The sequence below is a fragment of the Sander vitreus genome, chromosome 18 (genome assembly GCF_031162955.1).
Source record: "Sander vitreus isolate 19-12246 chromosome 18, sanVit1, whole genome shotgun sequence".
NCBI lineage: Eukaryota > Metazoa > Chordata > Actinopteri > Perciformes > Percidae > Sander > Sander vitreus.
This window is the reverse complement of record NC_135872.1, coordinates 5394194-5417910: the sequence shown is the minus strand read 5'-3', so window position 1 is coordinate 5417910 and position 23717 is coordinate 5394194. Positions and strand designations below refer to the sequence as shown.

The window sequence follows — 23717 nt, the reverse complement described above, 5'->3', positions numbered from 1 at the left end:
TAAAATATCATGTTGACGTCCGATAACCACATCTTGGGGAAACCTCAGGGTTGAGACATCTTGAGGTTCTGGCATTGAGGTGTCCCATTTGTCCTCTTAAAGAAAGGAAAAAAAAAAAAAAAAAAGACAACATTTTCAGCAGAAAAGGGTGTGCGTGTTTTGGCAGCAGTGAAGTGTTTGTGGCTGACGCCCCACTCAGATGAATCCAGTTATTCCTCTCTCCCTCAGCATGTACAGGCTTGGTGTTCATTGTTGTTGCTTACTGTGTGTCAGCCCCAAGAAAAACTGGATTTACAAATTGATTTGCTTGATTGCTTTAGCGTACAGGTCGCACGTGGGAGCGGTTTATTTTATCTGGCTATTTCAGGTCAACTACGACTTAATCTGATGGTTTTCCTGTACGTTTCTGAACTTTGTAGTCATGGTTATCACCCTGTGGTCACCTCGTACTCCTTCAGGTTACTTCCACCAGGTTAAGATTAAGTATGATTTGCAACCTGTAGTCGTATACAGTATATGTTAAATCCTGTGATATTTCCAAATGTGGGTTTATTCCCTGTTCTCTGCTCAGCATCAAGCAGTTGGCGTTGCATTCCCCGAGTTCCATCCAATCAAACACACATGGCTCATTACCTTGTGTGATCTACCCTTGAACTATGTATGGGATTTGGTTAAAGCCCTGTGCACATGTTGCTGTTAGGGAAATGTGTGTGTGTGTGTGTGTGTCACAGCGGGATTGTACCCAATGTAGAGTGAAGTGAGTCTCTGGCAATGACTGATATAATCCCTGCCTCCTCTGGTTCATATTAAAGGTCTTCTAGTTTATTTTCTGCCTGTTGGGAAGCCAGTAGACCGAACTTTACAAGTGTTTTCCCATAATGACTAAAATGTTTATTAGTAGTGCACTCATACTACATATTTATAGAACAATTAATGCGATGAGTTGATCGGCAGGAAAAAAAAATCAACTATTTTAATAATGTATACTTTATTAATCCCGCAAGGGGAAATTATAATGTTATCACACATTACGCACAGGCCTGAATTACACATGCTCAGTGCCTATACATGCACTAATGGAGAGGTGTCAGAGTGAGGGAGCTGCCCATGAAAAGGCGCCCCGAGCAGTTGGGGATTCGGTGCCTTGCTCAAGTGCCCAGCTAGTGGTAGCTCTCCAGCTGCCAGTCCACCACCATACTTTGGTCCGTACAGGGACTTGAACCAGAGACCCTCCCAACTCCCTACTGACTGAGCTACTGCCACACCCAATACTTAATGGATTCATTGTTTCTGTCACTTTTAATGCAAAAATGTGAAATGGCTCCAGCTTCTCAAATGTGATAATTTGCTGCTTTACCTCAGTTTTACTCATGTATAAATATATTTGGGTTTTGCACTTTTGGCTGGATCAAACAAGCAATTTGAAGACATCACTCTGGGAAATTGTGATGTACACTTTTCACAATTTTCCGACATTTTATAGAGAAGCGATTTATCAGTTCATCGTAAAAATACAGACATTTGCAACCCTATCACACTGTCACATCAGTATCAAAGTATCCTAATATTTTTTTTTGGAAAATGACCTTGTTTGTTTCAGACCTTTTAAGTTGTAAATACAAAGTGTGTTCACTAATAATAATTATATTCTGCTGTGAGGAACCCAGCAGATAAAGTATATATAATGAAGTGGGCCATTCTGCATAATTTTACTTCTGGTACTTTTAAGTATATTATTGATACTTTAGTACTTCCACTTCAGTCTAAATTTAAATGGATGACTTTTACTTTACTTGTAACAGAATATTCTACATTGTGGTATTACTACTTTTGATTAAGTACAAGATCTACTAGAGTACTTCTTCCACGACATCTGGATGTGATACAACTTTAGCGCAGTATTATCGAAGGGTACCAAGAACATTATCATCTGAATCACTTAAAAAATGAAGCTAAAAAAAGCTCATTGCAGCTAAACAGGATTAAATATGAATGTGTATTTAATGCCAACACCACCATAGAGAACAGTTTAAGTGTGTCAGATCCTTTGAAGTTGTGTTGCAAGTGTATTCATGCTCTCCATTTCTCTCTTTATGTCTCGGTCTCTCTCTCTCTCCCTGTCTCTCTCTCTTTAGGGCAGCAGAGCTGATGACGAGGACAGGCTCAGTTGTGACTCTGGAGGTGGCCAAGCAAGGAGCCATTTACCACGGACTGGCTACTCTCCTCAACCAGCCCAGCCCCTTGATGCCAAGAGGTGAGCACATATACACGTGCAAAATGTTTGCTTTAGTTTCTGCTCATTTTACAGTTTCACAGTTTATGTTATACTTCAAACTCACTGCTGAAAGTATGTTTCATATTTTAAGGTTTCCCTTGAGTCTAAAAATGCATTCCATGGACTTCTTTTAGGAACCAACAACATTATTGCATTAAATCTGCATTTCTTTCTTTATTAATTTGTTTGGGTTTCCTCATGATTTTGAAGAACTTGCTTAATGATAATTAGTAGAGCTTAAACACTTGGCTGATTAATCGAATATTCAACTGAAAGCAAATTCATCTGCAACAATTTTGATAATCTAGCAATTGTTTTGGTCATTTTTAAGATACAATATCAATCATCCTCGGGTTTCAGCATCTCCATTGTGAGGATTTGCTGATTCTTTTCTTTTTTATATCATATTAAATGGAATATTTTTTGTTTAGTTTTAATTTAAATACTTCAACTTGTGCTCTAAATAATTGTGATGTACATTTTCTCAGTTTCTGGGTATTTAATAGCCCAAACAATTAACCAATGAATCCATAAATAATAAGTAATTAATCAATACTGAATCTGCATGTCTACTTTTAATACAGAACAAGGGAAGTACAATATGTATTCCAGCTGTTTTTCAAGCCTTAAACAATCATGAACATTATGAAAGTCTTAAATTAAAAGCCATTTGAAAAGATCACACATAAATCATAAGTTTGGCATCCTAGAACCTGCATATTATGCTGTTTAATAGTTGTAATGAATGGACTCTTGTCAGTTCAGCCAGTAGTTAATGGCTGTAATTTGGAAGCAGACTTGTCCAGACAGTGTGTCCTTGTTGTCTTCTCTGTAGCGCTGTAAAAAACCAGCTTGCAGACTAAAGGATATAATGAGTGTTTGTGGCCACAGCCAGATATGTATATGTGTGTGTGTGTGTCTGAGACAAGCTGCATGTGTGTCCACACACACTCACACACTTGGCATTGAGTTTACTGGGCTGTGTGCTGGTCTTTGTCTGCTGGAATGTGACCCGAGATTCAGTCTTCTGGCCGGGCCGACCGGTGGTCCAGGATGGCGCTAAATGGGTGTTTCTCCTCCCGAATTCCCTCGACCACAGTGTGTTTTCCAGTGCAGACAGTGAAATTTAACAACCAGGCTGTGAAGGACGCTGGTCTTTCTTTAGTAAAGTTAATGTAAGGAAACTGGACAAGTCAGAGTGTAGATGGAAAAAAACGGAAAGAAAGTGGTAAACTTAAGACACTTTTTAATATTTTAGATAAACCTACATTTGCAATTATAAAGGACCAATTAAAATAGCTAAAGATGAATGTAACACATAGAAAAGCACTTCATACTATATGCATACAGTACATACAGGGAAATCTGCCAGTAAACACTTTGATTTATTGAGACAATTCGAGCCCCTTTAAGACCTCGTAATGAAAATGTGATGGCATTTTCATGTCCGTCTCATCTCTGAATATGTTCCATGTCACTTTTATGCAAAATTCACAGAAGCTATTTTTACAAATTTACTAACTGCTTTTTAATTACCAAAACTGCGGAATTATTTTAAGTCAAGGAGGTGTCATGTAAAAACTGCACTGCCAAAGGCTCAACCACTTAAACAACAAATTCAGAAGTCTAATCGTGTCACCCACCCATTCTCTCTCTCTTTCATCTCTCCAGCATCAGACCGAGGCCGCGACAAGAACGGGAAACTGCGACCAAAGAGCGAAGGCTTCGAGTTGTACAACAACTCGGTGCAGAACGGCTCTCCGGAGAGTCCGCAGGCCGGCTGGGATTCTTACCCCGAACCAAAGAAGATGAGCAATGAAGATCGACTTCTCAAGAACCGAGCCGACCACCGCTCCAGCCCCAACGTAGCCAGTAAGCGCCCCCCCCCCCACTTACCAGGATTCTTTTTTTTGTGTGTTTTTTTTTTTTTTACTACACATGGTGCACTGATCTTCCATCTGTTTTAGATAAAGCAAGCATTTCAATGTTTGCTGATGATTCCACTATATATTTAGCAGGAACTGATATTTGTGATTTTAAATACAAAACTACAGAGAGAGCTACAGTCAGTGATAGACTCAATAAGGAGTAACAAATTGATTCTCAATGTATCTAAAACTACCTGTTTATTGGTTGGAACTCCTTTTTCTTTATGTTCCAAACCGAAACTTGAACTCAGCATAGAGCAAAATTCTGTAGAGCAAAGAGAAGAGGCTAAACTTTTGGGAGTGATGATTGACAATAGATTGTGTTGGGACAGACATGTTCAGAAACTGGTAACTAAAATGGGCAACACCTTGTCTGTTATTAAAAGGTGTGCAAAAAACTTAACACCACACACCGTTAAACAAGTATGTCATACTTTGTTTTTTTTCACACTTTGATTACTGCTCTGTGGTTTGGTCAAGCACTTCAACAATTAATATCAAAAAACTACAAGTGATTCAGAATAAAGCTGCACGTGTGGCTCTCTCATGTGGGTTTAGATCAAATGTTGATAAAATGCATGAAAGCCTCTCATGGTTTAAAGTTAAAAATAGATTTGTGTATTCACTAATAGTTTTTTTTACATAATGTTACAACAAACAAAACACCTTTTTACTTTATATACAAAACTATCCTTTAGTACTAATATACATCATTGTCCATCGAGGCATGCACTAGGAGGTTATTTTACCTATAGTGAAAACCAAATCAGTTCAATGTTCAGAGCAATGTGTGAATGGAACTCTCTCCCAAATACTATCAAACAACAAACACTCAGTATGGTTTCAAAAAATCACTTCAGAAATATTATCTTCAAAGATATTTCGATATTTAATATCAATTTAGAGAGATTCTGTCATAGGGCTTTTCGTTATATCTTTTTTTTTTTTAAACAGCCATAAAAAAAAAATCAATTTTCTCCCGTTTTTAGGAATAAAATGCTATATAAATCTGGCTATGAATGATATATAAATAAACCCCTCTGTAAAATCCTTCAGAATATAGATGTAGTGTATGTAAGTGCTACTAAAGTGATGATTTCTTGCTCAGAGCATGAGAACAAAACCTTTTAAAAATATGGATTGTAAAAAGTGTCCTAAAATAAACACCTAAATGTGTATTTTGGTTGTTTTCTTTCCACTGGTCTGAGAGAAGACATGTAATGGAAGCAAAATAGCCCAATATCTCAAAATTGATTTTTTTTATTTATTTATTTTTTTTATATATAGAGTATTTGAGAAAAATATCCACGTTGCATATTGATTTCTAACTGTTGTGACTTAACTACACCAGTTTAATGCATTGGACTTCTTCATTCAATTCAAGGATAGCATTGTGTAATAACACGTTACATGTTATCATATGTCCATAACATTTCTACCTAATTTAGGCGGCAAATTAAGCAGAAAATTGTAATTAAGCAGGAAATCGTAATGATCTCTGGTTAAAAAAAAAAAAAAAAGAAAAGAAGTATTTGTAGTGAAAAAACATCACTGGGTTTAGACTTGGCATGGGCAGTAATGGAAATAAAGGAAAAAAAGTACTGGTGTTATTCTTTAAGTACTCCACCCTGATATGGAAACACAGTGCCACAGCACTTCTGGGCAATAACACTGTGTCTGCAAAAGTCTTTAAAAAAAACAACCTCAGAAACCACTTTGATTCACCATTTTGGGTCATTTGGGATTTGTTGATGACTGCTTTGCACCCCCAATTCATTGCTTAATTGCATTGCATTGTTAGTGAATACTTTTAACTGCACTAAAATGACTGTCTCTACTCCCCCTTCATCAGATCAGAGCCAGAGTCCTGCGGGAAAGGCGGTGTACCCCGGAGGACCTGGCACTAAGATCACCTCCGTCTCCACCGGCAACCTGTGTGCAGACGTAAGTAACTGTCGGATTGAAGCTGGTGGCGTCTTTATGTGGAATGTGCCACCAGACTAGTTGAGATACAAAGTATCTAGAACAGAGATGAGAAATAATTTTTCCTGTCAATGTGTTGCTTGTTTAGTATTGGGAAGGTGTCCCAAATATTTTCTTTTCACACAGTCATTTCTGTTTGTTCAGTAATTTCTGTATATATTTTATTTTTCCATCAGGATGAGCCCTCCCCTCCCCGTCCAGAGGCCTACCCCATCCCCACCCAGACCTACCCCAGGGAGTACTTCACCATCCCGGCCTCGAAGAGCCAGGATCGGGTCGTCGGTCCTGGGCAGGGGCCCTCACAACACTGGCAGGGCATGGAGGACAGAGAACGCCTCACTTTGGTCGACAACATCCACAACAACAGCATGCAGGTAGAGCAGCATCCAACTTTATTATCAGAAAAATACCTTGAATAGATAAATGTTTTAGGTAATCATTCAGTAACTTCTCTGGGACAGTCTGGGAGCAGCAGGCCATTTTATAAACATACTATATATAGTATATATAATGATCTGCGGCAAAACGGCGAGGTAGGGCGCAGAGCAAAGAGGCAAAGCGCAGCACAGGAACATTCTGGAATTGATTGCGCCCATGGTTGCGCCTTGAAAGGTCAGCAGCAACTAGGTCAAATTTTAATTAATTTGAACTTTGAGCGCAGCGCACAGCGGCAATTCCGAGCGGTGCGCGATGCCAGCGGTAGCGTACTTGGGCTGCACCGCATAACAAAAATGGTCAGGGAATGTTTGATTCCTTCCACTGAACAACTGCTGTCTTTGCATCGTCTTCTACTTCTCTTTACTTAATGTCTTTTCCCCACAATGCTCCCTCCTCATCCTTGCGTTTTTCTTTTTCTTCATCTATTTCCTTCGCGCCCCCCTCCCCCCTGCCCTGGCCTTTCTTCTTTCCTCTCAACGTCTGCCCCATTTCTCTCGTCTCTTACTCAATGTTTTCATCTCTTCCCAGCGGATTAACCACTCCCAGGAGGAGTTGTACCCCTCACCAGGAGGTATGAGGCCAGACGAGCGCATGCAGCAGCACTACCAGCAGGACTACCAGCACCGGGACCTGGACTACCAACACCGAGATCTTGACTACCAGAGAGGTCCACCGGGAGGTAAGAAGAAGGAAAACCAGAGACCTCAGACAAGAGAGGCTGACTAAAAGAGGACTGTAGCACCTGATTGTGTTTACTGCCAGATTTATGTAACCGCTTAGTGGTTTTCAGCACCAAATGTTCCTCTAAAATGTAATCAAATTTGATATTATTGTTTACGATTATGTAATATATAATAATCACTATATTTCTGTCACAATGACAAAGCAACAAATTGTGCCGTTTGCCCTTTAATCTGTAAAATGAGAAATCCTGCACACTGTCAGTCACTTGTAGTCAGTTCATTCTGTACCGACGTTGCGGTCAGTTGACCTTCATTAGTTTGGATTTACAAGCAAAAGTCAACCTACTATTAACCCTTTTACCTCTGTCTCAGCATTTTTAACAATCTCTAGTTGCTCTAAATAAAATGCTACATGGAAACCTTGAGTGCTGAGGTCAGACTGGTGAAGCCAACTGAGAAAATACCACCAACCCTACAGCTCTGATGGGAAATATTAGGTTTTCGTTCCATCGTGGACCCTAGCCCCATTTGTGACCACAGCACTCCGTACATGATTTGGTCACATACTGTCGTGTTTTTTTTTTTTTGCCTGTTTTCTAGCAGCAGGTTGCATCTTCAAATTTATTTTTGTGATCCCATAGAAATCTTTTGTCTTTTGTAAAATGTTTACCTGAGGCGAAACCAGCGTTTACATCCAGAGTTCCCACAGACTCTCTTCTGCTCTTGAGCGTATTTTAAAGCCACTGTGCAGGCCGATGCAGAGCCAGTTGCAGTCTTTGGAGATATTTTAGAATAGTTATAGAGATTTGTGTGATCACAAGAATACCTTTTTAATGATACAACTTACTGCTGTATAACAGGTAAAAAGAAATTACTGTTGACTGTTTAGGGAACACCATGTGACCAAATCACAGATTTACGTACGAAGTACGGAGGTCACAAATGGGGCAAAAGACCCCGAAAAACAGAGTTGTGGAAAGAATTGACCCTTTGACCCACTGACTGTTTCTGTGTGTCTGTGGGTGTAGGAGGTCCTGACCACTGGGCTCCACAGCCACAGGTGTCCTCCTCGTTGGAGTCATCCACATCCAGCCAAGAGCACCTCAACTTCTCAGCCGCCTCCTCCTCCTCCTCCCAGAAGAACCAGAAGACCGGGCCGGGCCGATGGAAGACGCCCAACGCCCCTCACGCTGCACCGCCACATTCGGCACAGACGCCTTCGCGCTCCGACCTGCCCCCTCCGCCGCCCCCACCACCGGCCCCTTACCCTGAAGTCTACGACCCCTACGAACCCCAGCCTGAGCTACCGCTCCCGCCTCCTCCCTCTGCCGTCTCTCCCGCAAATGCCCAGCAGGCTGCTGACCGCAAGAAACGCGAGGAGCAGCAACGCTGGTATGAGAAGGAGAAAGCTCGTCTGGAGGAAGAGAGGTGGGGTTTATTTTGTTTTGTTTTAATGATCTTTTATTTGATTATTAAAACATGTTCAATGTTACACTCAAAGGAACATTTGATTTAACTGTAGGCCGTTTACAAAAACCATAAAAAAAAATGTTTTTTAAAATGTGAAAGAGACGGTTAAACAGGTAACAGCACATTAGAATAGACAATATATAACATACAAAGTAACAGAAAAGGTTGTCTGCGCCATAAAATTGATGATGATGCTGATAATGTAATAATTGCTAACAATAACGACGATTAATTTCCCAGGGAGAGGAAGAGGAGAGAGCAAGAGAGGAAGCTGGGTCAGATCCGGGCCAACCCCGTCATGCCTGTCCAACCTCACAACAACGGAGGATCCTTGCCTCCTCCTCACCACCAGCCCCCTCTGCCCTCTGTGGCCCCGCCCCAGCCCTACCTCCCCCCACAGCCTCAGCCCCAGCCTCCCCCATCCAGACCCGAGAAGCTGGCCAGCCTGCCACGATCGGCTGTTCCTCCCCCTGCTAACGCCTCCAACCCTGGTAACACATTCAAGTCAAAACTTAATAATGTCTTATCTCAAACATAGTGACTTCCAAACTGTTTTTTTATATGCAAACTATGAAAACTATTTAAAATGATTTTATGAATAAAATGTGATGTAGGCATGGACACAGTGATCAGGGAGCTGTTGCCACAGCAGCAGCCACGGACCATTGAGAGGCGAGACCTGCAGTACATCACCATCAGTAAGGAGGAGCTAACGTCCAGCGACAGTCTGTCTCCAGACCCCTGGAAACGAGACGCCCGGGAGAAGGCCGAGAAACAGCAGCAGCTTCACATCGTCGACCTGCTGGACAAGGAGATCCAGGACCTCCAGGTAGGCACAGTTCCAGCTCCATTCAGAGGGAGGAAGGACATAACACACACACACACACACACTTAGTGATGGATTTACAAATAGCTGGTGCAACCCACTCCAATTCTGAGCGATCTTTATTTTCCAGTCAAAGCCAGAGCGAACTGCGGAGGAAAGTGACCGCTTGAGGAAGCTGATGCTAGAGTGGCAATTCCAGAAACGACTGCAGGAGTCCAAGCAAAGCGACGAGGACGAGGAGGAGGAGGATGACGAGGACGTGGACACCTTGATGATCATGCAGAGGCTGGAGGCCGAAAAGAGAGCCAGGGTGAGATGGAGGTGTTGTGGTGGTGGCAGGATGGGAAAGGATAGAGAGACTGGAAGACAGTAAATGGTAATGTTGGAGAAAAGGGAGAGAAAAAAGAAAATTGAGAGGAGAGATTAAGCTTAGAGACCAAGCATGCAGCAACTTCAATGACGCCAAGGAGAGATGAGAATAAAAGAACAGTAGACTTAACAGAAAGGGCTAAAGGAAGTGGTAGATTGTCAGATATTAAACATTCTGACTTCAAGTAATAATGTCCATGAGCTCACAGTTTAGAAATAAGTCTGTAGTTCATCACACAAGGAAGGGCGAGCCACAAAATAAGGGTGATGGGGGAGAAAACGGAGCCGTCTTTCAAATGCTAAACTTGTAAATGAATTCCTTAGTGGCTCCCACTATGAATGTCCTGCAATGTGCATCTGCAACATGCTTCTGTCATCGCTTTGCCATGCTGAGCTGCTTAAATCTGATTGGCTGGAGGGGTGGATGGGGGGTACGGGCAGGTAGGCGAAGATGTTAAAGCTGCTATAGATATAACTGTGTGATATTTCATCCTGTAGATTTTGGTTCCTACGCTCAACACGTGCTTAGAGAGTGAGAGGAGTTCATGATTTATAGCAAACGGCTGCGTCCTGCTGTGAAAAGACACAACAAACTTGTGTCACAAGTTTAAAGGAGCTTTACGTCACTTACTTGTATCTGGCATCTTTCCTATATAATGCAGCATACTGTATGTGCCTTGTTGCACAGAAAGAATGACATATGACCGTAGGGTCCCATTTCAGCAAGGTTTTCTGCATCCTGAATGAATTTTGATGACTTCATTATTTGATTGAATAATTCTGGATAATGCTAAGGTAGATTTGGATAATAATTAAAGCCCATCTTGACTGTATTCTATAGACACTGAAGCCATAAAGCATCGAAACATGCTAACAATGTAGTTATCATTGTTATCATGACGGCAGCCTTTATGCTCCTGTTCTAGCACTAAAATATCTGTCAAATATTAAACAATGTTTCTGGCATATTCCTGGTGCTTCCTGAGATCGGTTGACACACTATTTTATACCTTGTTCAGCATTATTTTTTCTATGTGACGGGATGTGGTGAATGTGGGTGGGTTGTTGTATATCGGTTGGTTCAGTATCGTATTTTTTTTATTTCATATATATATATATATATATATATATATAGCGGTTATAAAACTCTTTCTGGCTGCAAGTGACTTACAATGATTGATCAGAAGAGAAGGTCAAGTTTATTTATACCAAAAGCACAACTGTCCCAGAGGGCTTCAACATCTGTGCATCATACAGTCCTTGACAGTGTCCTTGGTTTTCGTGATTGGATTAATACAAATTTGGTCCTTAATTATTTTAGTTTATATTTTGCTTAGGTGGTCCCTTTTTTCTGAATAAATGTGTTTAAATTAAATCCCTATAAACTGATAGAAATGAGGGTAAAAATGGGCCCAAGTTACTCCAGCCAAGACCCTACATTATGATAAGATGAGAGACAGCTAAAACTATTTATCCCGAGAGAAATTGTCTTGCAGCAGTTGCAGTACAAATAGAGAGCAAATAGAGTACAAATGCAACAAAATATAAACAAAAGGGTTATCAATAAGGTGCAAAAACTAAATGTACACAATGCCAGAATGGCACTTAATTTGGAAAACAAAAAGTAAAAACCTCAAGAAGAGTAAATGGTAGAAACAAGGAGCTGCCAGAGTCACTTGATGTCCATAACTAAAAAACATGAATTGGCTAAACTAATGAATATTTGTGATGCAAATTATTTCTTCACCTTGGTCTTTACTCTTACTTATTCTAAATCAATACATATTTATTCCAAATGTTGTACATATGAAAAAAAAGAAAAAAAAAGTGGAATAGTGAGTAATATTTTAAGATGTGGTTAGGTGGTGCAGTGGTTATGCGGTTTTGGATGGTGGTGAATTTAGGAGCTCTTGAACAGCCACTAATCAGCACAGTGGAGAAAAACAATGTTTTCACTTTACTGTATATCCTCTCCCTCCCTTCTTTAATTTTTATTTCACTCCTCATTTTCTCCTTCTACCTCCCCCTCCTCTTTTTTCTAACTTAGTTTTATTGATATCTTCTCCACACCTTTCTATCCAGTATTTGGGTACTCTCCTTTTCCTCCCTCCCTCCCTATATGCCCCCTCTCTCACACTCTATTGTCTTCTTCTTCTTCAGCAGCAGAATGCTGTCCCAGCTATCTCTGTTCTAGACTTGGTATGTTCTTCCTGTTAATGACGAGTATCCTCTCCCTGCCCTTACATCACTTCCTGTTTTCTGTCTGGGCTGCCCACCTGCCCGTGTTTCCTATCTGTCTCTCCCCACCCATCTGGACTACTGTCGTCGTGTCATTGGGGGTGGTGTTTGGGGTTGGAGGCAGGGCTTGTGCCATGGTTAGCTAAAGAGCAGCCCGTCATGGAGAGGCCGTTCTGGGACTCTTGGTGTTGTTTGGCTGGGGGAAGCTGTCCATCTCTTTGTCCACTCAAAACAACTGCTGGGGCAACGGCGAGTGAAGCTGCTGCTTACCAATGATGAAATACTGGTGTTTCCAAAACTTAAAACCAAACTTTGACAGGCTTACGGAGTAGCAGAGCCGGGGTCGTTGTGGTTCTTGTCAGCAGCGATGTTTTGAGTGCATATGGAGGTGGCGCCTGCATGGCTGAATGCATCACAGGGGGCGTCCAGGTGGAGATCAATGCATGATAGTTCTGTGGGCCCCCCGCGCTGCCTGCACAGGGCCACGTCATAATGTCGTGGTATCCATCCATCCATCCATCCATCACCAGCTGAGCCTCTTTATGTTCTCTTTTTAAAGAGTCTGTTCAACCAAAACACACATTTCCTCACTTAGTTCTTGTGTTCTCTATCGTCCGATGGATTTGGATTTAAGTATCCATCTCTGAGATTTCAGCCTGTACCACAATACAGCAGAGTTGAATTAAAAAATTATATTTAGGAAAATATCTCAAGCAAAACAAAGGAACAGGCTCTAATCGTTGCCTTTATTTGAATTCTTTTGACATCTAATAATAAAAAATAAAGGATTACAAATAGAAATACAAATAATAAAAGTAAAACAGCAATTAGAATTGAACAGAGATAGAAAGAAGTAAAAGAAAATATAAAAACAAGTCTAAACAAAATAAAAGTTAAAATAAATAAAAAATATGTAGAATAAATGAAATAATATGAAAAATACATTTAAAAAATAAAACACAACATCAAGTCTTATACTGTACACATACAATTAGAAAAACAAACTAAAACACAACCTAAGATCTCTACAAACAATATACTATGATGATCTAGTTATGTGATATATCCTAGATAGATACCTCCCAGGCTTGAGTGAAAATATGTTGTTTTGTAACTTGGTTGAACTGACCCTTTAACATCACCCAGTCCAGAGAAAGGGTTTGTTTGTTTTGTGTGTGTCAGTGTATTCCACTGGGTTTGCATTGGGACGGTTATCAGAACATTTCGGCAGCAGCCCACGAAGCTTGGAGTTACTTCAGGTACGCTTGATTTACTCTTCCGCTCCTGCTCAGCGGGACCTTTGTAATGTGTTTATACGCACATGATGAAACAAAATCAAACGCACCTTAAGTAGTTAAAAAATGAGCTGTCTTTTGTTTTTGCCCTGTCGTCGTTGTTGCTGCACGTTGTTGTTAGTGTCTGCATGTTCAGCAGTGTGCGTGTCTGCCTGTGCTGTGTGTTTGCAGTGCACACTGCTCCTCCCCTCTGGAGCAGTCCTTTGAGACAATCCAACCTACCTCACATTACACACAACATGTCCGTGTACGTTAGTGTCCAAGCACTTAAACGGAGTCATTTGATGTGGAAATGTTCTCAGAGTTTGCGTATGAATGGCACACGATCGATGTTGTACTAATTGTTTCCTTTTTTGCATGCATGCCTTTTGGCATGTTGCTCTGTTTGTGTGTGTGCGTGCGTGTGTGCGTGATCAGTTGCAGGACGAAGAGCGACGGCGTAAGCAGCAGCTGGAGGAGATTCGTAAGCGGGAGGCGGAGGAGCGAGCAAAACAGGAGGAGGAGAGAAGATGGAGGGAGGAGGCCAAACGAGAGGCAGGGGAGAAGGTCGGTTTGTCTGTCTGTGAAACTATAGGAGTTATTGAACATTCATTTTTGTAGGATGTTTTGTTGTGATACTGTGAGTCAGTCGATCCATATCATAGGACAAGAAAGGACAGAAATCTATCAAGGTTGGACCACTGAGGTTTTGCATCTTTCATCTTCAAAATCTCTTTTCTTGATTAGTTTTCTTTTTGTCAGGCTGGAAAAGCCCCCCAAAATAGTATTTAGACCATGATGGAACACGACAGTACTCTCAAAGAGTTTAGACAAGTGTGTCATGATAAAACAACCAGGAAATTGCGTTTAAAGGAATAGTTCAATATTTTGGTAAATCCACTTATTAACCCCTCTAAGCTAAGCTAACCAGCTGCTGGATGTAGCTTCATATTTACAGGAGAGACATGAAAGTGGTATCAATCTTCTCGTTCTTCTCTCGGCAAGAAAGCAAATACGTTTATTTCCCAAAATGTCGTGTTAATTCTACAAAAAAATGCATGTCTTTTTAAAAGACTGAGGCAAAAAAAATTGGTAAAAATCTGTCAAAAGTGCAGATGCATTAGTTACTTCCTTGTAATGAAAACGAATGAAGTGTTGTGCAAACAGTGCACATGTGTATAAAATCCAAAATTACATCCTCACCTTTATTATATCACAGGTACATGACGTTTACCTACTTACATGGAATAAAAAAGGGCCATTATAATATAAAGATATTGGTCCAACCTTAGGATGTACAGTGACTTCCGAAAGTATTCAAACACCTTCACTTGGTGCACACTTTATTGTGTTATAAATGTATGTGTGGCATTAGATTGACTTTTTTGGCCCATTAACTTTGCAAACTGTCTAAATTGTCAAATCGAATCTATTTAACCAATCTTAAACTAAATGTATGACACAGTAAAGTCTGCAACAAGTGAATACTTTCCGCAGCCACTGTACAGTATATACTGTATTCTGTAATGACTTCATTACTGTTTGTTCATATAGGGTACTCTGCTAATTTAACGATGCTACGTGTCCATATGTCTTGTAAAGTAGATATATTTTGAAATAACTTTATTTTGTACTTTGGAGGTTTTAAATGACCAGTAGTGTGATCTGGTGTCCACCCACCCATCCATTCATGTCGTATGTGTTAAATCAAACATATTCAGTCCACTGACTTCACCCTGATGCCATTATTCTGGTGCATTTGTCCTGTGATCTGTAGACCACTGATCAAACCACTGGTCATTTATAAAACTCACAAATATTCTTTTTAAAATGTAGATTATAATATCGCTCTAATAGGACTGATTTCATGACTTGCTGAGGTTAAAAAGAAGTGAATAGTATTTGTTTCATTAAGTCAGTTTATTTTTAAAGACATTTAAAACTACCATCTTTAAGTAAGATATGTTGATTTTAAGAGGTTATGTCTGATGCTGTTTGTTTATTGTAAAAATGTCCAATTGCATGTCCTCATCTTGTATACCCCCCCACCCAATGTGACGTGTTGCCGTGTCATGTTATGTGCTCCCAGCCACCTCAAGCATGGGACTCCCATCTTGTTGTTGTTGTTGTCGGTGTGTGTCAGGAAGTTCAGTTATTTCAGTTTTTTTGGGGGGAAGCAGTTATGATTTTGTGAGTTTATTTAATTTAATTTAATGTAATTTTTTTGTTACCATTTCCATCCAGCATCGCTTCAGAAACTTATGTTTAGGGAATGCCGCCCACCCTCCCACTTTTCCCAAAAACCACATGCTTTATATTCAGTTCATGCACACACACACACACACACACACACACACACGCAGAAATCTATACCCACCCATGTGCCTCATTCCCGACCTCAGCCATCCATACTGTACATATTCAGAGACCCAGCCACCCACTCATTCAAACCCACACACCCACTAATCCCTCCCAGTTTCTTCAGATTCCAACTGGGCTGATTCAACCATCAAAAGCAGCTGGGATGCACCCACAGCACTAGAGGCTATGTCTTTGAGAAAATATCTCGACTACATAAAATGGCCCAAAACAAAAAAACACGAAGATAATCTGACTTCAGAAGCATCGACATTGACCACTTGTGACCCAGAGCAGCTGGCCTAGCTCCAAACCCAGAAATCCAAACACATTCCTGCAGCGTAGATTCATGTGTAACATCACAGACCGTTCCCCTGAAGTGTAGAGCTCAGCCGGCGGAGACAGGGTGGGCTCGACTCAAAACACCTAGCCACAAACCATATAGTATAAACTGAGGATACACACGCACATATGGACACATAGTTTGTGCACACATGCATACACTCCTGCAGTGTTGAGGGCAAGGAGAGATGGTGACAGACAGGCTGGTCCAGGAACAGGTTTACTGTACGTCCAGACACAGTTGCCAAATGTCAGATTAAGTTTTTAGGTAGTGTGGACCAGTTAGAAAATATTAGACTTTGTCAGGGATAGAACAATAAAGTCCTGGACATATTTACGTTGCTGTCCCCGGTGTTTACACAAGATCAGGTCAGATGTAGGAGGACCAGTTTGTATTGGTGGCAAACCAGTTAGGTTAAGTCCAGCTCAGGGGCAACATTTATAAAACTGTTCTTGGATTTATTCTGAAGCATAATCATAAGATGTTTTCAAAAGGCAGAATTTTAGTTGATTCTTGCCAGTGTAAACTAGTTTGAGGAGGCTGAAACAGGAATGCCTCTCACAAACCAGAGCAAACAAGTCAAATAAATCATGAACATAAAAAGATGGAAAGTGACTTGACGATATTTGTGCTGAAATCACTAGCTGATTAATGGTTTCACAAAAAAAAGTATTAATATTGAGAATTGGTGAAGTAACTTATCAATTATGTCAAGTGTGAGGATTTGCTGCTTTTCTGTTTTTGTATCCATGATAATTGAATATCTTTGTATCTCTAAACGTTCTTTCATAATATTCCCACACTTTACAGACCAAATGATTAATCCATTAAAATTGATTAGGTTGATTTGAATAAATAATCTACAGATACATCTTTAAATAAAAATAATGCAGCCCCTCCAGTCTTCCAGTATTGCAAAGCAGCTGTTTCTCACACACTGCATATTTCCCAAATGTACTTCAAAACCAACAGAACATTCATGGTACAGATGTTTTAGGAATACAAGATCATTTTTACATCAAAATAAGTTTTTATAAAGTTGCTTTATTGTATATTTCTGCCTAAAGGCATTGCTTCAGATAGATTGATGGTGAGACCATTTTATAAATGAGGCCCCTGATCTAGGAACGGCGTGCTTCAGTTACAGGCTTTAGTTTTGTCAAATTGGTAGACATGTTGGACTTGGTGTTTGTACTGTACCAGATCTTTGTGTGTTGTAGTTACCGTAGTAACAGTTACAGCAGGTGTAGTTCAGCCCAGAAGAGTCTGGAGTAATAGACAGATGTGGTTTTACCTGTGGTTGAAGAAGGGTAGTGGAGCGTTTTTTTTGTGTGGTTGAATATCTCTGTATCTGATTAGCTAGTTGAGTGTCCATGGTGAGGGGAGAGCCAATGAGAGTGGAGCTTACTAACGGGTTGTCCCTCCCATAGAGGAGACAGGAGGAGGAGTACTACACTCGCCTGGAGGCCGAGCGGCGCCGGCAGCACGAGGAGGCCGAGAGAAAGCTGCTGACGCCTGACGAGCCGGCCGGTCTGTATCGGCCCCCGCTGCCCCTGGATTACCAACCCCCCGCCCCCCACAACCCTACTAACACCCCCCCGCCCCCCCCACAGAGAAACACCTCCTACCTCAAAACCCAGGTCACCTCCCCCGACACGCTCTACACCGCCAAGTTTGTCTCCTACGAGGGCGATGAGGAAGACGAGGAGGAAGCCACCAAAGCAGGGAGTGGCGGCGGCAACCAATCAGGTCAGGTGAAGCTGTCGGCGACCAGGAAGTCGTACGGCGACCTCCCGGCCTCCGCCTCACCCAATCACACCAGGCACCGGCCGCCGCCCACTGCGCGCAAGCCCCGCCCTCTTTCAGACGGCATCTTCCTGTCTAGCTCGTTCCAGCTGCCAGACAACAACTCCAACAGTACAGGTCCCCCCCTTCCTGCCAAACCCAGCTCCATGCCCCCCGGAGGCTTTAAAGGTAGACCCAGAGAGAGGAGTCTGGAGTCAGGAGTCAGGCTCGCCACAGCGCCCCCTGCAGCTCCCATACCTCCCTCTCATTCACTCACCTCTTTATTTACTACCCACTCCTTTATAGTTTAGTGCTCCTGTGTCTTTATTTTTTACCTTCAATAGAAAGGTGTTTTGCCTTTTCATTTCCACCGTCTGCTTTTTCCCTCCTTTTTATGTTTTTCCAAATTTTTTTGTCGTCAGTCAGTCCCTCCGTTCATCACTTTGTTTGTTATTTTATATATGTGGAAATTTCCCTCCCTCTCTTCGGGCAAATCGGATTGTATTTGTATTTATTTATTATTATGTTGGTTTGTTCAAACACCTCCTGTCCCCCAGTCATTTTATTTCCTCCAATCAAACTCCCCTTCCTCGATCAGCACTAGCGAACAGAAAAAGCAATCGATAATCACGCCATCACTTCTTGCTGCAGATTGAGACCCATCAGAGCCAATCATAGTACTGTTGGTGTTGTCGCTCGCCGCCTCTTTTGTGTCTGGTTTGTCGCTGCTTGGGATGAGGGGGCGAGGCCTGCCTTACCCCTTCCTGCCCCGTGGCTCTGCTTAGCGGTGTTGGCTTTAAAGGAAGGGAGACACACCATTGGCTTTACACAATCCATCAATCACGCGATTAAAATCCGCTTTCATTTCATAAACACGTCAAAATGCACACAGCAGCAGTGTGTTGAGTGAAAGGCCTCTTCTTTGTCTGTGGCTGTTTTTAAAATCTTCTTTTCATCAAGCTGGATCAACTCTGAGCTTCGGTATAACTCGGTCTGCTCAAACCACAGCGCCTCCTAGTGGCAGTTAATCCATTACGGCTGCTTATAGTCAGGATTTTAAAGGCCAGACTCGGGCCATATGCTGCGTTCCAGGCAACCCGTAACTCGTGTTTTCACAACCTTCTACCCGTGAAAGTGTCGTCAAACCCGTAACTTACTACCCGTGAACTCGTACCCAGTTACAGTTTTTGACGTCACACACACAAACAACAATGGTGACCCCCTGTTGATGTTGCAGACGCCGGTGATTAACGGCGAGAAATAGAAATAGACATAAATAGGCAACGTAAAGTAATTCCGCACATTGTAATCAAAACAATACACATACTACAGTATTGTGTACTACTACAGGTTATGTTTATTAGATGATGCCCAAAATATGTCGCTGACTTGAAATCGCTAGTATCAGCTAGCGCTAGCTAACACTAGCTAGAAGGGTTTGTCGTGACTTTGCCTGGAACGCTACCAAGTCTTGAGCCGTGACTTGAAGTCGTAACTTACGGGCTAAAAATTGTGTCTGGAATGCAGCACTAGTTCCCTCTAAAAAAGAAATCAACAACATATTTTTAACATAGATCAAATATTAAACAGCTGTTTTTCTTGGTTTATCCTTGTCAAAGATATGTGTCGTTGCTTTTCTTCAAAAGGCCTCGTCGACGGAAAGTGATATCTAACAGAAGAGGGGTCACGCTGCAGTCAGTTGGCAGCCGTCTAGAAAGCTTTGCTCCCATGATGTTACCTCAGACACACTTTCTGGGCAAACCGGTATGGTTATGGTTTGCTTTGGCCTTTGTTTTTAGATTTGAGCCAAAAAAACATTGGTCTTTAGTATGAAGAAGATTAAAGTTTTTTTTTTTTCAATCCTTAGGTCTAGCTCATTAGTTATCAACCTGGGGGATGGGACCCCTACAAAGGGTCCCAAAATAAATCTAAGGAGTTGATGATTAACAGGAGAGATAATCAGTCAACTTATTTCTACTACACAAAATTAGGCTTATTTTCCTGTAATATCTTCTTCTTTTTTAATAAATTATTGGTTCATTTTACTTCTTTAAGTTATTCAAATAAGACGAGGAAAAAAATCACTCTTAGTCACAACTGGTAGACAAAGAGGTTGCAAGACAAGAAGCCATTGCTTTGTTTTTAACAAGCCATTTTAGACCTTTAGCTTCTTTTGATAAAAGAAAGGGTTCATAATTGTTTAGGTAAGGTACAGAAAAAAACTGTCCAACGATACAGAGCCTGAGTAACGTACGGTCACAAGCAGACTTGACTTCATATCAAGACTTGGTGAAGCTATTTGAACATCCACAGACAAACAGAGCTACGAATGCAGCACAGTCTGAATGTCATCCCTACCTGAGGTCCAGGAAACGGCTGCCTGCACCTTCAAAATAAACCTCCTCCACCCCTGCTGCTTATTGAACACTAAAACATACCCAGGACCTCGTGGAAAACGTGTTGCATTTCCACTCAAATCAGAAAAACATCCCACTAATGTCCCACTACCTACCCACCCCCCCCCCCACCCCCCCCCCCCCCCCCCCTCAGAAATAAAAATCTGCATGTCACCCCCTCTCACCACAAACACGCATCATAAACACACAACACTGTACTCTGGCTGCCAGCAGCTCACTCCAGTAACCGGCTTGATGTCTATTGCTTTTTACTGCCTGTGCGTAGCTTCCATCAGGCTGCTGTCTTTATTTATTCTTTATTTATGTCTTTGCCGACTTTGCCCATCTGTTGGACTGTCTGTTGCTCTGCCTTCCCAATAATTCCACTCCTTGTATGTGCTTTTGTTGTCTGCCTGTTTCGGCTCGTCCTTCATTTCGCCTGTCTGTGTCTCTGCTGTCTAACGCTACAGCTTTACTAAACCTTACTACAACTCCCACAGGGCATTGCGGCAGGTTCAGGTGACCAAACGGCACCTGAGTCTCTGGCTTCCCTGACATATGAATCTCCAAAATGTATTGAAATGTGTGTGATTTGATCAGCTGGCAGCTCCAAAAGCTCTGAGTCTGACTTTAATAAAAAAAACTAAATCAAATGTGGCCTTTTTTCTCGAAACACAGATACTTTTGTGTAATAAGAATAAAAACCACAAGAAGAAATACTGACGCCAGTTTGCCTCAGATGGTGCACGAACTGGAGAAAGCCACAAAGGAAGATTGTTACTGTACTGTTGGTACAGAAAAACAAAAAAACTTTTTTTTAGACTCCACTGGCCTCCAGGAGAACTGAACCAGAGTCAAAGAAAAACATTCACAACCTTTGAGAATCCGTGAAAAGCCAGCGCATGACTTTTTTTGTGAATCTGGAGATTTTGCGATCGCAGCGCCAGAAGTACAATTTAAATCTCTTTTGGCTCCACAGAGGAATGTTACCGGCCTTGAACAAGGGGTTGTTTCTCTGTGGTTACTTTGTTCTCTGCCAGTTTGTGTTTCTGTGGTTAAGAGGCTGAAGTGGGACCCGGCTTGATCCCGATCCCAAACTGCACATAGGATCTCTCTCTGTGTTTTCGCGCTATGAAACCCAAAGAAAGGGGCTTAGGAGCTGCCAGCTGGATGAATCCATCTGGGTTCACACCCTGTCACTGTGTCTGCATCTGAACTGTACCCCCCATCCCCTTTCCATCTCATCTGAAACACAAGAGCAACATGCATTTAGACTCCCGAGTTGTGTTTTTTGAAACGCAACCAAGTGGAGTCAACATGTTTGATATCTAAAGTCCTGGGTTGTTCCTGGGTCCGATACCTGCGGTCACCTGGTAGGGTTCAAGCACTGTTTTCAATAATTAACACAACAATAGAGAAGAACTCTTCTTCACTGTTTGTATCCAGCGTTTACTCTCGGCCTGTGGTGTGCCTTGCACAGAGTCTGCAGGGTTTAATCTCAATTCAAACGCATAACTGGCATTATTCTTTTTTTCTTTCTTTTTTTGCCTGTCAACAAATCCCATGGAAAGAAAAAAGAATGGAGAATCTGTAGTCTGTCCCTCAGTACCGTCTGACTTCACTATCCCTGTCGGGCTGCAGCCAACGATCATTTTCATTGTCGATTCATCATTGTCGTTTGGTCTAGAAAACGTCGATCAGTGTTTCCAAAAGTCCAACAATGACATCCTGAAATGGCTCGTTTTGTCTACAACTAAAATATTTATAGAGGAATAAAGAAACCAGTAAATATTCACATTTAAAAAGCTGTAATATCCTTTCTTAAAAAAATGACTCAAACTGATCGATTATCAAAATAGTTGATTGCTTGAATAGTTGACAACCAATCGATTCATGTTTGCAGCTGTGCCATCCTGTCTGGCATGCAGCCCTCATGGCATTTCTTCAAACTGAGGATGTCAATCTTTTAGAAGTTCACAAATATATACATATGTTTATTCTTAAAAAAAAATGTGCAGTACCAAACATAGATTTTATTTTTGGCACCTATAGCACGTTGCGCATCACCACGAGCCTGTAAACATAGAGGCTTCAATGAATACAGAAAATAAAGTACACACTGGCCATTTACAGTAGGCTACCAAAAATAGTAACATATAACACATTGAACTAAATATGGCCCTGATACAGGCTCTATCTGAACTCCTTGAACATGTCTTTACATAATTAAAACGTGTCAATGTCAAATGATTTAGGAGAAAAAAATAAATCAAAGTCATTTAAAAGTTAAATCGTGAACAGGGGTGAATCGAGATCGCGATTTTTCTAACGATAAATGGTGCAGGCCTACTGAGCATGCTCTATGGACCCAGACACAGAAGCCTGAATTTCCATCCATTTATTATCCTCTATAGGTTCATCATAGGTTTGAGTATTTTCATGGGATTTATTGACACTAAGGAAAATATAGACTATTGGTAGACTTGTACTTGTAACGATTACAAAATGGAACTAATTGGGTTTCTTTCCTGCTGTAGTATTTATTTGGGAATAAACCTCTGCAGGACTCCCAGTGGGTCACATAGTTGTGAACCACTTTGATCTGGCTCTGGCTGCGTCTGCTTTAGGCTGGACGTAACTGGGGGGGTGTTAGGAAAGACACAGGGACACACAAGCCAACTGATTAATGTCTCCTTCGGGGTCACAGGTCGCAGTCACCCTCCTCGTGTAAGGTCCACCGGCCTTTAACCGAGCCCAGGATATTATTTTTATGCTTGAACAGGCACCTTTTCCTTCACAACTTGGCTTGATTTGATTTATGAGTTCAATATTGGATTTAAATGACAAAAAGTAAATGTGTCAGATGTAGATGTTTCAGGACAAACGGGGGTCCAGATCTTCAGCAGTCAGACATGTTGGACGGTGACCTCGGCCTCGGATCGCACCGACACTTCCACAGACCATCTCCACTGCTTTGGAATGGCACTTTAACAGCTTTTTAACGCTCTGTCTCTTTTCTCGGCTCGCTGAGATCTGATTGTTTCTGCCTTAACGCTTCTCCAGAACGTTCCCTCTCTTCCTTCCTTCTGCTCAGGCTGGTCTGTGGGAAATAAAGTGATGTCGACTGGAGGAGCTGCTGGTTAAGGCGACCTGGGTCTCTGCTCAATAATCAAAACTGTTATGGGAATATGAGTTTTCCACTTTTTTTGTGATTTAAAATGCAAAAATGCCTGGAATTCCTTATAAATGATGGGAGTAAAGGAGGGCGGGTACCAGAGACCTCGACAGCCATCAGCCAGCAGCTTCTGTATCACGTTTTCATAAAAAATAAATTAAAAAAAAGCTGTAATA

At 41.5% G+C, this 23717-nt stretch overlaps 1 protein-coding gene across 12 annotated transcripts in view; it reads left to right on the top strand.

Moving 5' to 3' along the window:
- Window positions 1-23717, top strand: part of afdna (afadin, adherens junction formation factor a) — a 105138-nt gene that overhangs the window by 78938 nt on the left and 2483 nt on the right. For 8 of the 12 annotated variants that reach the window (XM_078274913.1, XM_078274912.1, XM_078274905.1 and 5 more), the window contains 11 exons: window positions 2136-2254; window positions 3947-4147; window positions 6056-6147; window positions 6363-6560; window positions 7153-7303; window positions 8336-8735; window positions 9018-9268; window positions 9392-9606; window positions 9734-9913; window positions 13923-14051; window positions 17616-18159. In XM_078274913.1, the coding sequence (XP_078131039.1) occupies window positions 2136-2254; window positions 3947-4147; window positions 6056-6147; window positions 6363-6560; window positions 7153-7303; window positions 8336-8735; window positions 9018-9268; window positions 9392-9606; window positions 9734-9913; window positions 13923-14051; window positions 17616-18159 (2480 nt within the window). The remainder of the gene's footprint in view (window positions 1-2135; window positions 2255-3946; window positions 4148-6055; window positions 6148-6362; window positions 6561-7152; window positions 7304-8335; window positions 8736-9017; window positions 9269-9391; window positions 9607-9733; window positions 9914-13922; window positions 14052-17615; window positions 18160-23717) is intronic. The other 4 variants (XM_078274915.1, XM_078274910.1, XM_078274911.1 and 1 more) reach the window with 2 other exon arrangements.